This window comes from Chrysemys picta, chromosome 12 (genome assembly GCF_011386835.1).
Source record: "Chrysemys picta bellii isolate R12L10 chromosome 12, ASM1138683v2, whole genome shotgun sequence".
Lineage (NCBI taxonomy): Eukaryota > Metazoa > Chordata > Testudines > Emydidae > Chrysemys > Chrysemys picta.
The window spans coordinates 11854374-11869767 of NC_088802.1; the positions used below are offsets into that span (position 1 = coordinate 11854374).

The 15394-nt window shown below is 52.4% G+C and overlaps 2 protein-coding genes across 3 annotated transcripts in view; both read right to left on the reverse strand.

Moving 5' to 3' along the window:
• Window positions 1–426: 426 nt before the first annotated feature.
• Window positions 427–8188, reverse strand: LOC135974970 (E3 ubiquitin-protein ligase TRIM15-like). Its single transcript, XM_065564674.1, has 3 exons — window positions 7119–8188; window positions 4756–4815; window positions 427–2980 (listed from the first exon to the last, which is right to left on the reverse strand). The coding sequence occupies exons 1-3, from the start codon at window positions 7279–7281 to the stop codon at window positions 2469–2471; spliced, it is 735 nt and encodes a 244-aa protein (XP_065420746.1). The 5' UTR covers window positions 7282–8188; the 3' UTR covers window positions 427–2468.
• Window positions 8189–8525: 337 nt separating this feature from the next.
• The window catches only part of LOC101932048 (tripartite motif-containing protein 10-like), a 57797-nt gene continuing 50928 nt past the window's right edge, over window positions 8526–15394 (reverse strand). For both annotated transcript variants that reach the window (XM_065564664.1, XM_065564663.1), the window contains exon 4: window positions 8526–9113. In XM_065564664.1, the coding sequence (XP_065420736.1) occupies window positions 8541–9113 (573 nt within the window). In that variant the 3' untranslated portion in view covers window positions 8526–8540. The remainder of the gene's footprint in view (window positions 9114–15394) is intronic.

Sequence of the window (15394 nt, forward strand, 5' to 3'; positions counted from 1 at the left end):
AGCTGTTTTTTCTGAATCGCACTATAAGGTGCCTGTGATGCCCATGCATTGTCTAGGGACTTTATGCACCTGACTCAGCTCTGAGGGTCACAGTGCTGCTGTTTCTGTTATTTTCTTGCTGTCTAAAAAATATTTACTGTGATGCTCAGCATTGCAACACTTGAGTCCCTTCATGGATTGCCCCCTGTGCAACCAGTCACCTCTCCGCAGAGCACAGCTGAGCAACTCCTGATTGACATGGCTGTGTACAGTTCAGAGAAAGAGTAAAGGCTGGATCGTGACACAGCACAGTAAAACCCAAACTCTCCTCCTGGGCACGGTATTCCCTGTGGGGCTGGGGGGACACAACCAGGTTGGGAAGCAAATCTCATGACACTGCCCACAAGAACTGCAGCTGGAACATTAAAGTGGAAGAAACAAGAAGAATTATTTGTAATGTTTTATTTACAGTAAGTAGGTGGAAAGCAGGAAAGTAAAAGGAGCAGAGAAGGAGCTTTAATAACCACAGCATATGGGAAGGAGATTCCTCAGCTACTGAGAACAATTTTCTTTATGGCACTACAATAGCACCAATGCCTTGGAATCAATCTCAGGAATTCATGAGTTAGTGTCTCACTTTCAGTAACATGTAATGAATCTCTCCTTCCCGCTCATGTCCCCTTTCCTTCCATAATGTCCTTTTCTATTCATTATTGTTCTAGCCCTCACTTTCCATCCCTGTTTATTTCCCTGTGTCTCTCCTCCCTGTCACAGATCATCCCCCTTAGCTGCTCTCTTCTTTCCCTGATTTTATCCCTTCCCCTCTTGCTGATCCCGGGCTGGGAGACCCCAATGAGATCGAAGGACACAGATCTGTACAAGGTTTCAGAGTGGCAGCCGTGTTAGTCTGTATCAGCAAAAACAACAAGGAGTCTTTGTGGCACCTTAGAGACTAACAGGTTATGCCCAAAAAATTTTTCGTGGGGTAAAACCACTTCATCAGATATTTGGAGTGGAAAATACAGTAGGAAGATATATATATATATATATAATATAACATTACTTGAAAAGATGGGAGTTGTCTTACCCAGTGGGAGGCTGAGACAAATCAATTAAAGTGGGCTTTTATCAACAGGATGAAAAATCACTTTTGTTGTGGTAATGAGGGTGGCTCATTTCAAACAGTTAACAAGAAGGTGTAAGTCACAGTAGGGGCAAACTAGCATGGGGAAATTAGTTTTTTAGTTCTTGTAGTGAGCCATCCATTCCCAGTCTTTATTGAGGCCTAATTCGATGATGTCCAGTTTGCAAATTAATTCCAGTTCTGCAGTTTCTCATTTGAGTCTGTTTTTGAAGTTTTTTGCTGAAAAATTGCCACTTTTGCTTAGAGACTGTCTGGTTTGGCCAATGTACATGGTAGATACGCAGGTGAATTAGCCCCTGATGGAGTGGATGATGTGGTTAGATCCTATGATGGTGTCCCTTGAATAGATATGTGGACAGAGTTGGCAACGGGTGTTTGTCTCTGTCTGAGGGAGTGGAGCAAATGCAGTCTACAGCCACTAGCTGTCACTTTCAGCCCCTAATTAAAACCTCTCCAGTGCATCTTCAAAGATCTACAGCCTATCCTGAAGGATGATCCCTCACTCTCACAGACCTTGGGAGACAGGCCAGTCCTCGCTTACAGACAGCCCCCCCAACCTGAAGCAAATACTCACCAGCAAGCACACATCACACAACAAAAACACTAACCCAGGAACCCATCCCTGCAACAAACCCCATTGCCAACTCTGTCCACATATCTATTCAGGGACACCATCATAGGACCTATCCACATCAGCTACTCCATCAGGGGCTCATTCACCTGCACATCTACCAATATGATATATGCCATCAGGTCCCAGCAATGCCCCTCTGCTATGTACACTGGACAAACCGGACAGTCCCTATGCAAAAGAATAAATGGATACAAATCAGACATCAAGAATTATAGCATTCAAAAACCAGTCGGAGAACACTTCAACCTCCGTGGACACTCAGTAACAGACTTTAAAGGTCGAAATATATGTTCCATTCGATGCATCTGATGAAGTGGGCTTTAGTCCATGAAAGCTTATGCCCAAATACATTTGTTAGTCTCTAAGGTGCTAGAAGTACTCCTTGTTGTTTTAGAACTGTACAAAACGCTGTTGCTGCTGTTGCTTCGCCACCACCTTCCCAAACCTGATTGATTCATGCTGTGTCCTCGCCACCCACACCTCTGCCTGTCCCCAGCCCGGCTGTTAGTTCTGCCCCCTGCCCCTCCTACAGCCCCAGGGGTTGTTCCCCCTCCCATCCCTGGGGCTGAAGAGAGGGAGGTGGAGGAGCTTCCAGGGATCAAAGAGATGAGGAGCCAGGGGCTCGGTAGATGGGAGTCCTCCAAGGTCATAGAGACTGGGGCCCATGAGGCTAGAGAGGCTGATTTCCTGTTCCCCCCTCTGCTGCGTGTCTCAGGGACACAGGCTGAGCCGGGATCTCCACACCCAGAGCCAGGGCCGGATTCTCTCCCCAGGGACGGAGCCCGGCGGGAAAGTGAAGATCGGGGCCTCGTCACCAGCATCGATAAGTGTCACCTGCCCCCGGTCACAGTCCAGACAAACCCGGATCCTGCTGGGGACCCGGCTCAGGGGCAGGGGGGTCACCGGGGAGGTGAGAGTCTGAAACTGACCCCCGCCCCACTGCACAGCCCAGATCCCCTCCTCAGGGCTACGGCTGATCTGTCCCTTCCTCCTCACAGACTCTTTGGCCACTCCGACAGCCCAGCCTCCCCCATCCCCCACCTCCACCTCCCACCAATGTCTCCCCGAGGTGAATCCCTCACAGCCCAGCACACACAGAATAGTGTTAAATCTCTCAGGGTTGTTGTGCAGTTGCTGCCGTGTGTCTCCCCAGCTCACACTTTTCCCATCCTCAGACAGGACGAGTTGGGGATGAGCCGTGTCTGGATCCAGAGTCACATTCACTGGGGAGAGAGAATCAGAGTGTTAGAGGCAGACCTTGGCCCCGGGGGAGGCTGGGACCATTTCTCACACTCCCCAGCAGCCCTGTTCTGGCTGGGACAGGCCTGGATCCCAGGGAGCTGCCTCTGGTAGACTGAGCAGAGACGTCACTGCAGCTCCTCAGTCTTTGTAATGGGTCCCACTTCATTAGTTTCTCATTTATCACAGTATCAGAGGGGTAGCCATGTTAGTCTGGATCTGTAAAAGCAGCAGAGTGTCCTGTGGCACCTTATAGACTAACAGATGTATTGGAGCATGAGCTTTCGTGGGTGAATACCCACATGCAGCCAAAGAAGTGGGTATTCACCCACGAAAGCTCATGCTCCAATACGTCTGTCAGTCTATAAGGTGCCACAGGACTCTTTGCTTCATTTATCACAGAGGCTTCAGCAGCTCCCAGATCCTGCTCCTGGTGCTGCCCCATTCATAGTGGCAGAGACACAGCCGAGAAGGTGCTAGAAGCTTTTGTAGAGGAGGGAGCAGAAGAGGCAGGCAGATAGCAGCTTTAACCTCCCCCACAACGAGGAAAGCTCCCTCCCCTAATGCAGCCTCCACTCCCAGGCCAGGGAACAGAGAGGAAGGTGCAGCGTTGGGGAAGAGCTGCTTAAGACCAGAGAGCGGGAGGTTGCATTGGGTGGGGTAGCCCCATCCCCAGCCCAGAGAGAAGGGAGGAGCTGCTGGCATCACAGGAAGAGCATCTCCCCAATCCAGGAAGCAGGGAGCAGCTCCAATGGAAGAGTCCAGCCCTGCCCAAAGGAAACGCAGGATGTTGGAGAAGAGTGAAGAGGAGACTCCCTGCACCGGGTGAAGCAGAGGGATGTGGCACAGAGCTCTGTTCGGGTGCAACTCAGTTTAGAGTAACAGAGGGTCCTGTGGCACCTTTAAGACTAACAGAAGTATTGGAGCATAAGCTTTCGTGGTTGAATGCCCACTTCTGTTAGTCTTAAAGGTGCCACAGGACCGTCTGTTGCTTTTTACAGATTCAGACTTACACGGCTACCCCTCTGATCAGTTAAGAGTGTTTCTGTTCATCAGAATGGGCATGAACTGAGCACTAAGGGTGGTGTCAGGGCTGTTTGTGTGGCCCCGCCCCTCCGTGGCCCTGCCCGAGGCCCTGCCCCCTGGCCAGGATGTGAGACTTGCCCACTATGAAGACCCCCTGACACTCCACTTGCCCTGGACAAAGGTCTGGGGTTCTGAGAGCAGCTCCCGGCCCATGTCCCCGCTCCCTGGGGTGCGCCAGGGCTCCCTAGTGCAGTCTGGGCTCCCTGGCTGGTGTCCCGGTTCTGGCTTCTGACCTGGCCAGGGGGCAGGGCCTCAGGGAAAGAGGAGCAGGGGTGGAGCCACTGAGGGAGGCCAGCACCAGGGAGAGGTTGGTGCCACGGGCACAGGCTGCACTACACAGAAAGAAGCTGATCATCTTCCCTGCCCAAAGAGCACAGATACTACCTGCGATGCTTCACATCTGCCCAATACTTGCAGTTTGTGGGGCAACATGGCCCTCTCCCCCCAAACTATGCCCATGTTGAAAAGTGTCCTAGTTATCCCACTTTTAAAAGTGGGGGGAGGGGGGGAAACATTGGCCCTTGGATCTCCTTACCATTTAATGTGTTATTTTTGGGACTATGAGTGTCATTGTTGCTGTCAGTTTGGTTGGTAACTTTAGCTACAATCTCATGAAGATGTTTTCACTAGAATTTTCTCATAATTTAAAGGCAATCTTCACCTGCAAACTCACCCTGTCTGTGTGCTCCAAATGATTCTCCCCTTTTTCTCTCCAATTCAGAGGGCAGAGTGTCTGGAGGGAGAAAGGAGAAGAGAGGCGAGATTTCAGACTTTCATATTTATAACAGCATCCCCACTCTGAAACTGTTTTATAATTATGACAGAGAAACAGACAGAGAGGCCCAGAGACACACTCAGGTATTTAATATAAAAAGGTCTGAAACCCATTTCCCTCTCAGTCAGGCATCTCTCAGCAATGGAGCCAGCATCCTTGCAGCTTCACAACCATCCCAGGACAATCTGTAAGTGAGATTTACTTTTCCCTCACCATCCCCTCCCACCCTTCAGACTCTGGTTGGTTTGTCTCGTTCACTTACTGCCTTTTGTTGTAACCTAGACCCAGATCGTACAAAGACTGGCATAAAAGTAACTTTACCCACTTTTGTCCCTTTGACACTAACGGGATGTTGAGAGTTTCCTAAATCGTGGCTCTAACTGTGAGCTGTTGGGTCTGTTTACTCAGCGTCTCTACAGAGAGAAGGACGACGGGGCCTTGTCCTCCATAGGCAGAAATAGAAATAATAGTAAAACCATTTTATAAATGTGGAAATTGAGGCGGGGGAAGGTTGGCTCAATGGGCCAGATTCACCCCTGTACCGGCGAAAGGAGAGAGGGGAGGGGCCATTTGTGACTCTGCTGTTCAGTGGCTGCAGGGGCCGGTGCAGACCTTGGCACAGGCTGAGGAAGTTCTGAAGCAGCCAGAGTTACATCCCGATGACAATGGGCCCCTGTGCGTTTTGGCCACTGTGCAGAATGTCCGAGGCCCAGCTTTGCACTGCCCACGTCTCTCTCTCCCCCATCCACCCCCTTCCTCTTCCACCCGCCCTCACCCCCCCCACCCCATTCCCAGCCCTCTCAGGAACACGCCTTCTGCCTGCAGCTGTGGAGGAGGCACAAGAGGCTCCTGTGCTGGAGGGATCCCTCACCGTGGGGGAGGGGCTCTCTCCTTCCCCACAGCCCATTTGGCCCAGACTAGCTGCAAACCGGACCCGAGCACAGTGATGGGCTGGATCCGCCTTTGAGAAATGTGCCCCATGGCTGGTGATGGGGCAGTAGACGGGGAGGGCTCTGAGCTATAGAGAGTTCTTTGCCATGTGTCTGGCTGTTGGGTCTTGCCAAAATGCTCGGTATCAAACTGACCACCATATTTGGGGTGGGGAAGTAATTTCCCCCCAAGTCAGATTGACAGAGAGCCTGGGACATTTTTCCCTGCCTTCCTCTGCAGCATAGGGCACAGGTCAGTTGCTTTTAAACTAGAGTCAATGGTGGATTCTCAGTAACTTGTGTAGTGGGGCAGTTACCCTGTTCCTGGGATAAAAGGAGGTAAAAGGTGAAAAGCAGCTGAGGTCAGCTGATTAGGGAGGCAGCCACAGCTGGGGCCACACCCAATTAGGCCACAGCTGGCCCTGATAAAAGGGCTGGAAGGTAGACAGGCAAGAGTCTTACTGCAGGGCTTCCTGGGAGTACAGAGTACCTTACACAGGGCAGCGCTGGGGCAGGCCAGGCCAGGCAGAGATGGGGAGTTCTGGCCCAGCAAGTCCCCAGGCTGAGGCCTTGCAAAGGGTCAGGGATGGTACTTAGGCTGCAGGGAGGCAGCTGGGGCTAGAAAGGCAGCAGGTCCAACCCCCTTGCCAATGATGAGTGGACATTGTGGACTGCAGGCTGCCCCAGAGAAAGGGGGCTAGATGATGACTGGCACTAGCTACTGAGGCAAGCTGGGTATAGAGGCTTGGGGTTCCCCTGGGAGGGGATACCCAGAATGTGGGGGTACTGCTTTGGGCAGAACCCCAAGATAAGGGGCACTGGGGTCCAGGACTGATATGGGGGGCCTGAGGCAGGAGAAACACTGGCCAGCAGTGGACGCTCTTGAGCTGGAGAGCTAATTCCTGGACTGACCATCAGGACATGCCTCGCCAGTGAGTGCTCAACCTGTTACACTTGAAGTTTTTAAATCATCATTTAAGGACTTCAGTAACTTGGCCAGAGGTTGGGGTCAATTGCAGGAGTGTGTGGGTGAGATTCTGTGGCCTGCAATGTGCAGGAGGTCAGACTGGATGACTGTGATGGTCACTTCTGGCCTTAAAGTCTTTGAGTCATTTCTTACTTTACAGTAATTGTCATGGCAAGGCAGGCTTTTGGTAGAAATAAAGGTTTGAATTAATCCATCTGATTGTCTTGGACGCCAAGTGTCTGGCATTCTCACCCAACAATTAAATAGAAGCATCATCTAAGTGTGAACCAATTGACCAGCACCATTCTCTTCCCACAGTCTCAGCGGCTCACCCCAATTTCCATTCCTAGATGCATTTTAGGTACCTTTGACCTTCCTCAGAGTCTCCGATAGCACAATAGTTTTCTTGGAGAAATCGCTGACTTGCTCTTCCAGTTCAGGAGAAATCTCCCCTGGCTGCTCAAACTTCCTCTTCTCAAACCTGGAGAGAAACAATTTCATGTGATTATATTTCATTGAGTCACTCATTATAAATTTTGGCTAGTGAGTTGCTGCTCTAATGGGCCTGGAGTTAGAATTCCTCAACTTCTCCCAGCCTCAGAACAGGTGCAACACAGGCCATGGCCATGAAATGTTCCCCTCAAAGGACCATTAATATTCTTCAACTCTGGCCTGGAGAGATCAGCTCTGCGGATAAAGGGGGAATTGAGTCTCCATGGCCAATTCACTCCTTGGCCTCCATGCTCTGAGGGACAGGAAGTTCCTGGGTGAAGTGCTATAGAAATCTGACCACTAGGAACTAGACTGAGACACCAACTTCCCTCTCCCCAGCTCATTCCACACAGGCTGCTGGCCTGGGCTGAATGGTGACCAGGGCTCCAGCAGTGACAGGCCCATATTCCATCCCCACAATCCTGAGTCAGCCCGTCCCCCCGGGGATGTGACATCTCTAGGAAATACTTGAGGTCAATCTTTCCCACTGAACGGAGAATTCCAGAGTCTTCTGTGCAAGTGTGAGGACCTCAGGATGAAGTTGATCAGAGAGATTTAAATCCAACATGTGACCTTCCCCACACATTTGGCTGTAGAGCCCTCTGGAGATGCAGTGCTAACATCACCACCAAGCTCTTTCCCAGCGTTGTGAAGTGTGAGGGGGAATGAGAGAGCCATGTACCTGCTCAAGGTGCTTCTGACATCCTAGAGGAGAGAGAGAGAAAAGAATCTCAGGGTACGTCTATACCCAGCCGCTAGTTCGGCGGCAGGCAATCGAACTTCTGGGTTCGACTTATTGCGTCTTGTCTGGACGCGATAAGTCGAACCCGGAAGTGCTCGCCGTCGACTGCGGTACTCCAGCTAGATGAGAGGAGTACCGCGGAGTCGACGGGGGAGCCTGCCTGCCACGTGTGGACCGAGGTAAGATCGAACTAAGGTACTTCGAACTTCAGCTACGTTATTCACGTAACTGAAGTTGCGTACCTTAGTTCGATTTGGGGGGTTAGTGTAGACCAAGCCTCAGTCCCATCTGACACAAACAGGGGGTGCCAGGGAAAGGATTTAGGAAGAATGGGGCAAAAGAGGCCTTGCCCTGGTCCCAGGGCCATGGATTCCCTGAACTAATGGGGCTTTTCCATCTCTCATATCTCTGTGTCTGTGACTCTGCAAAGAGTAAATAGTTATTCACATGTCAGCAATGCACATGCCGAGTTACACCATGGTCTCCGACAGCTGGATTCCTGTGCTTATGATTCAGGAGCCCTCCCTTCCCTGTGTGGGGATCTGGCATGTTTCTAATGACTGATGCTGGTTTCCAATTGTCCCTGGGGGTGCTCAACCCTACCCCCCACCCCCACTCCAAACCTTCCCCCAATGCCACACCCCAGCCCAACTCTTCTCGCTCCTACTCCACCCCACCCTGCCTCTTCCCCACCTCCTCTTGTGGGCACACTCCCTCCCCAGTCCTCCCCCTCCATCCCAGCAACTGCTGCACCCAGTCGAACAGCTGATCGCAAATAGGCAGGTGGCGCTGGAGGGAGGGGGAGGAATTGATCGGCAGGGCAGCCGGCAGCCGGCACTGAGGGGGGGAGCTGGCTGCCTTGGAGCTCCCATCTGTGTTTCTCACTCAGTCTCACCTGCAGGAATTCACTCACTGGCTTCTGACACTTCCCCTCCAGCTCACTGATCAGCTCACTGAGACGGGAAACCTGCTCGGAGAGTTTACTGACATTTTCATTCTGGATCCTCACAATCTCCTCGTCCAGCTTCTCCAGCTGGGCCAGCAGGAGTTGCTCTTGTTCCTCCAGGAACTGCCGCAGTTGCTGAAATTCAGACACAATCTTCTGCCTCTCGGTTTGTGTTTGTTTCTGTATGAAAATAGGGCAAGGGCTGGTCAGGGACATGGATGGAGCCCGGGGTCCTTTCATGAAGAGCTGAGTGTGCAGGAGGCTGATTTTCTTTGAAAATACTAAGATTTCTGACATTTCATTCGACCTGTGGGTAATAGGCAGGGGATTCTCTCACACCTTCCCCTTTGGCCCCTATATCCCTCTGAAAGGGATGTTTCTCTGTCGGTCATGGTCAGCATATTGTTCTTTATGGTTTGTGGAAATTCAGACCCAGAGCAGCAGGAGGCAGGACTCAGCACTACACTGACAGAGACACCAGGGGAGTTAAAAGAAACAAACGTTTTAAAAATGCACAAAATGTCTAGACACAGGGGACAGCACTTCACGGGGACATTCAGTTCACTTGGGGAGGATTTTTGAGCAAGCCACAAGGGCTAGATTCACCAATTGAAAGGGAAGCTTAGGGCTTGTCTACACATGAATCAAACTCAGCAATCCAATGGAGAAACACACATATAAGCCCATGTTCACCACGGCCACACAGGAGTCTGCCTCCAAACAGACCTTCCACTGCCAGTCCCTTCTGGTTCATAACAACAGGCACCTACCAGATACTCCCGGCTCTTCCCCTCTCCAGTCGCTTTAGATCCCAGCAGCTTTTCTCTCTCTTCCCTCAGAGTCTTCAAATGGGACTGGATTCTTTCCTGGAGAAACAGAAATGATTTGGGAGGTTTCATCTGGATAGTTGAGAGGTGCTTGGAAGTGGGTGTTTTTCCACCCAAAACGACTGTGGTTCTAATCACTTTGTGACATCAGGACCACCAAGGAGATGAAACCTCATTAATGGAGACTGGGAGTGTGTCACATTCAGACTCATTACCAATTCCGGTTCAGTGTTTTTAGTAATTAGAGATCTCAATTATAAGCAAGCTTTACTGGTATTTGTGAACTGATTAGTGGTACAGCGCATAACCAGGGCACCAAAGTCACATGGGGGTGAATCAATAACCCTGTTTTGTAGAAGGTTTAACAAACAAAGTGATCCAAATCCCAGAAGCCACCAGGGTTTCAATATGGGCTAGGATTTCAGCCCTGAAGCCCCAGGGACTGCACTGGTTGGGCTGTGCTGGTCTAAGCAGCAGGGCAAACCCCATGAGATGCCGGGAGGCCATACATCTGGTTTGAAGCTGCGCAGTCCCAGTGTTGTGGAGCACTATCCCTGTCCGGTAGGGACCCAGCACTGGACGTGGCTTTGTCTGCTGCAAAAGGGAGAGGAGGAGACTGAGGATGCAGGAGGACACCGGAGGGCATGGCACCTTCATACAGAATGATGCAGGTGGGTGGCACACTGAAAAAAAGCAGTGGTGGGCCAACACAGGGTGACTGATACTGGTGAGGACGAGCCCATGCAGGCAGGAATGGGCATGTCCTATGTTCTGGGGATGCCTCAGTGACCACCCTAATTAGACATGATGCAGATTTGTATAAAGAACGGGTTGGGGTTTGCCCCAGTGTTGTCCTAAACCCTTTCCATGACAATGCCCCCTGGGCAGATTCCCCATGGTTCCATTCCCTGGTAAAGATCCCGGAAGCAGTGCATTCTGGGAGATTTCAAAAGGCTGCCTGGTGGGACTAATGGAACCACTTTGGCTGGTCCTTGCCCACGTACACAACAGAACAGGTCAAACTGGCACCGGTCAGCTCCAGCCTGTGGTTGGTTTTGCTACACCCCAGTGTAATCCCAGTGGTACTTGGCATGGACCTGAGCTCTCTGGAGCCGTTTTGTGAGTACTGAAGGTGCTCAGGATCCCACACAGTGTTTAGCCCAGTGATCTCCTCTAGTGCAGGCTGGCAGCATCTGAGTTTAATCCCTCATGGAGCGACACGGGCGTTCAGAATCCCAGCGACAAACCTCTCCCTACTGGGCCTGGGATTAAAGGTTTCTCTCCCTCCTAACGGACACACTTCATCACTGGGTGGGACTGATGCTCAGATGTCAGCATGGCAAAGTGGTTCGGGTCTTGGACTGGGTCTGAGGAGATCTGGGTTCTATGCTAAGCTCTGTCACTGACATGCTGGGTGACTGTGGGCAACTCGTTGCCCTGTTTTATGCCTCAGTTTCCCTTCCCATCTTTTATCTAGCTAGACCAGTGGTCATCTACCAGTTGATTGCGATCTACTGATCGATCCTGGAGATTCTCCTAGTCGATCGCGATCTCCGGCGGTGCAGCAGGATTGCCCGCTGCTCCCTGCCTGCCCCAGCCATATGGCACTCCCAGAAGTGGCCAACATGCCCCCGCAGCCTGGGGTGAGGGCAGGGTTCTCTTCACATGGCTCCTGCCTGCAAGCACCACCCCCGCAGCTCCCATTGGCCGGAAATGGGGAACTGTGGATAATGGGAGCTGTGGGAGTGGTTCCTGCAGAGAGGGGCAGTGCACAGAGCCACATGCCCGCCACAGGGGCACATTGGCCCCTTCCAGGAGTGGCATAGGGTTGGGACAGGCAGGGAGCCTGCCTTAGCACTACTGCACTGCCGCCTATGACCCGCCCGAGGTAAGTCAGTGCCGCCCAGCTGGAGCCAGCATCCCATACCCCCTCCTGCACCATAACCCGCTGTCCCAGCCCTGACCCTCCTCCCAGAGCCAGCACCCTGTACCCTTTTCTGCACCCCAACACTCTGCCCCAGCCAGAAGCCCCCTCCTGCACCCCAACCCCCTGCCCCAGGCTCAGCCCAGAGCCCTCTCCCAGACTGCAAACCCCTCGGCCGCAGCCCAGAACCCACACCCCCACCTGAATCCCAACCTCCTGCCCCAGACTGGTGAAAGTGAGTGGGGGAGAGCAAGCAATGGAGGGGGGGTATGGAGTGAGCGGGGCTTCTGGGGGGGTGTAGATCCTGCTTTCAAAATTTGATATTTTACCTCTGTTGCCACACTGCCAGATCATTAATTTCCTTAAAGCATCTCTCTTACAATGAAGACTTTACAGAGCTGAGTGATGAGTCACACCCATGACAGGCAACTTTCAGTGAAATTAGCCTGTAATTAAAACCCAAAAGTTAACCCATTACATTTGACAGCAATTCCCTACCTTGTACTCTTGGGCAGCCTCCTCTATGGGAACCACTGTGTGAGTGCGGTGAGCCCGGGATCTGTCGCACACCACACAGATGGGGGTTTCATCCTCTTCACAGAACAGTTTCAGAGCCTCCTGGTGTGTCTCACACACCCCATCCCCTCCTGCTCCTTTTGCTGCTTGTAAACTCAGCCGCTTGGCGATTTCTATGATATTTGCCAGCTGCCTGTTGGGCCTGAGATTTCTCTGTTGCACAGTTTCTCTGCACTGAGGGCAGGAGGCGGCTATATCGGATCCCTCCCAGCATTGGCTGATGCAGGCTCGGCAGAAATTGTGCCCACACTCCAGAGTGACAGGTTCTGTGAAATACTCCTGACAGACGGGACATGTAGCTTCCTCCTGGAGACTTTCCACGGGGTTCTCTGCAGCCATGGCTCCCTCTGGGCAGTGGATCAGGGTTAGTTTCAATTTCCTGAATTCACACTATGCCCCACCTGCAGCACCAAGGGGGTGTTTCCTTTTCTGAAAGTGACTCATGCTGTTTCCTGAGCAGGAACCACACAGCCAATTTCACCCCTGGAGGCTTTAGGAAAAAATGTACAGTCACACCTGTGACAGGTAACTTTCAGTGAAATTAGCCTGTAATTAAAACCCAAAGGAGCTCCTTGCCTGCAATCAGCCCCTGTGCTGGTGTGGAGGGTCACTGAGGCGTCCTCCTGTGAGGATGAGCCTGCAGGAGCTGTGTGTTTAAGGCGGAATAGTCAGGCTTGGCAGAATTTTTTTTTATAACATATAATTTTGACAATGTTTATTTTAGGCAATTTTTATATTTATTGATTTAAACTTTCACAGTTGCACAACAATCTGGGTTTTAAGCATTTCATTCCAATTAAAATTTTCACGATTGTGGGAAATTATGGGGGATCAGCCAATATTTTGGTCAGACCAGAACTACACTGCTACCTCGATATAACGCCACCGGCTATAACACGAATTTGGATATAATGCGGTAAAGCAGTGCTCCGGGGGGACGGGGCTGCGCACTCCAGTGGATCAAAGCAAGTTCAATATAACACGGTTTCACCTATAACACGGTAAGATTTTTTGGCTCCCAAGGACAGCGTTATATCGGGGTAGAGGTGTATTTAATGACACTAGACACTGATATTCCAAAAGTTGAAGCTTTAGAACTGTTAAAATTGTTTGTGAGCAGGTAAATCTCCTCCCTCCCCCAGCAGCTCCCCCAGGGCAATAACCCAATGCCTCCCCCACCACCAGGGGCAGCTCTAGGTACCAGCTAAACAAGCAGATGCCTAGGGTGGCAAAATGTATGGGGCGGCAAAACGCTGGGGTCCCACCTCAAGCAGCGTCCTGGGCTGGATCCTGACCACCCCGGGGGGCGATAACCAGCCTGTTCTGCCGCAGGGTGCGGCGAGGCAGGGAGCCGACTAAGTGGGGAGCGTGTCGCCGCTGCTCTCCCGCAGGCAGCGGTCACCCCCCCAGGCGGGAGCCGGTAGCGTGGCCCTGCCCCGGCTGCAGAGGACAGACATCTCCTCCTCAGCTCGTCCCCACCCCTGCAAGCCGAGGAGCGGCCCGTCCTCTGCAGCTGGGGCAGGGCCGCGCTACCGGCTTCCGCCTGGGGGGGGGTGGCCGCTGCCCGTGGGAGAGTGGCACGAACAAGCCAAGGAGCAGCCCGTCCTCTGCAGCTGGGGCAGGGCCGTGCTACCGGCTCCCGCCTGAAGGGAGCGGTGGCCGCTGCCCGTGGGGGAGCGGTGCAAACAAGCCGAGGAGTGGCCCATCCTCTGCAGCCGGGGCAGAGCCGCGCTACCAGCTCCGCCTCGGGGGTGGCCGCTGACAGCAGGAGAGCAGTGGGAGCCAGTAGAGCAACCCTTCCCCGGCTTCAGAGGACGGGCTGCTCCTTGGCTTGTTCGTGCCGCTCTCCTGCAGGCAGCGGCCACCACCCCCAGGCGGAAGCCGGTAGCATGGCCCTGCCCCGGCTGCAGAGGACGGGGGAACATGGCGCCCCGGCGGTCCGCTCCTCCTCAGCTTGTCCCCGCCTCTGCCTCCTCCTCCCCTCTGCTCCACATCCTGCCAGGGGAGAGGAGAGGGGAGCAGAGTGGCAACCTGGGTTGAGCTCAGCACGTGCCGGGGCCAAGGCAAAGACCAAGGATCAGCAGGGCTAGGATCCAGCAGCAGCCCCAACCCCTGGCCCTGGGAGCAGCGGTGACCGGAGATGAATCCACTTCGGGCCAGATCCGCAGCAAGGTAAGAGTCGGGCCAGGCGGGAGGGTCCCCAGGACTCCTGGTGAGCTTCTGCCTGCTGGAGCCCCAGAGGATGCTGCCTCCCTCCCCAGCCCCTCACAGGACTCCAGTGCCTGGAGTCTCCTTCTGCCTCTCGTGCAGGGGGAGAGCGACCTGGCAGAGAGGGGAAGCATCTGTCCAGCAAGCCCAGCACCTCTTCCTTGGCTCCTCCAGCCCCAGAGCTCTCTCCATGGCATGCCCCTCGGGCTCCCAGCTGGGCGGCCTCAGCGCTGGGAAAAAGCCAGCAGGGCTGGGTCCAGTGTGTATTCGAGCTCGTGGGGAGCTCTGACACCCCAGTGACTTACCTACGGCAAGTACAGTAGTGCAATAGGAGTGTGACGTGAAAAATATCATGTCACGTTGTGACACAGTCACTCAAATCACGATTACTTGTGTCTACTGTGCTGCCCTATGAGCGCCATTCACGCTAATTTCCATTTCACGCCGGTGCCAGTGGTTATAGGGCTAAAATGCCGGGACAAAAACGAAAACAACTTTCTGGTGCTGCTTACCGGCAACAAAGAGAGAAATGGCAAAAAGGATCAGAAAAACTATCTCGTACTTCAAAAAAGTATTTTAAAAAAGTTGACAATCAAGGAGAAAGCTCTAAGCAATGCATTGAAGGTGATTATTCATCAACTGATGAAGACCGATCGAACCAAAGATTACCTTTATCCACTGATAAAGATGAACAATAATCTGACCAAAGATTATCTTCGCTAACTGATAAAGACGAACAATCACAATCCATCCAAAGATTTACTACTTCAGCTGAAGAGTCCAGCAATGAAGAACTGTTATACAAATCTAAAACTGAAGAACAATTATTGGAAGGTGAAGAGACTGATATAGGATCGGATCCAAGTATATGGCCGACAATAATTACTGATACAATGCGAATTATTATTGTGAAAAAAGGTCCTTCA

Coding starts and splice junctions, on each gene's coding strand:
- LOC135974970 (XM_065564674.1), bottom strand. CDS start 7,281: ATGAGTGACTCAATGAAATATAATCACATGAAATTGTTTCTCTCCAGG. Junction 4,816..7,118: donor GACTCTGAGGAAGGTCAAAG/GTACCTAAAATG, acceptor TTCTCCCTCCAG/ACACTCTGCCCTCTGAATTG. Junction 2,981..4,755: donor ATTTGGAGCACACAGACAGG/GTGAGTTTGCAG, acceptor CTCTCTCCCCAG/TGAATGTGACTCTGGATCCA.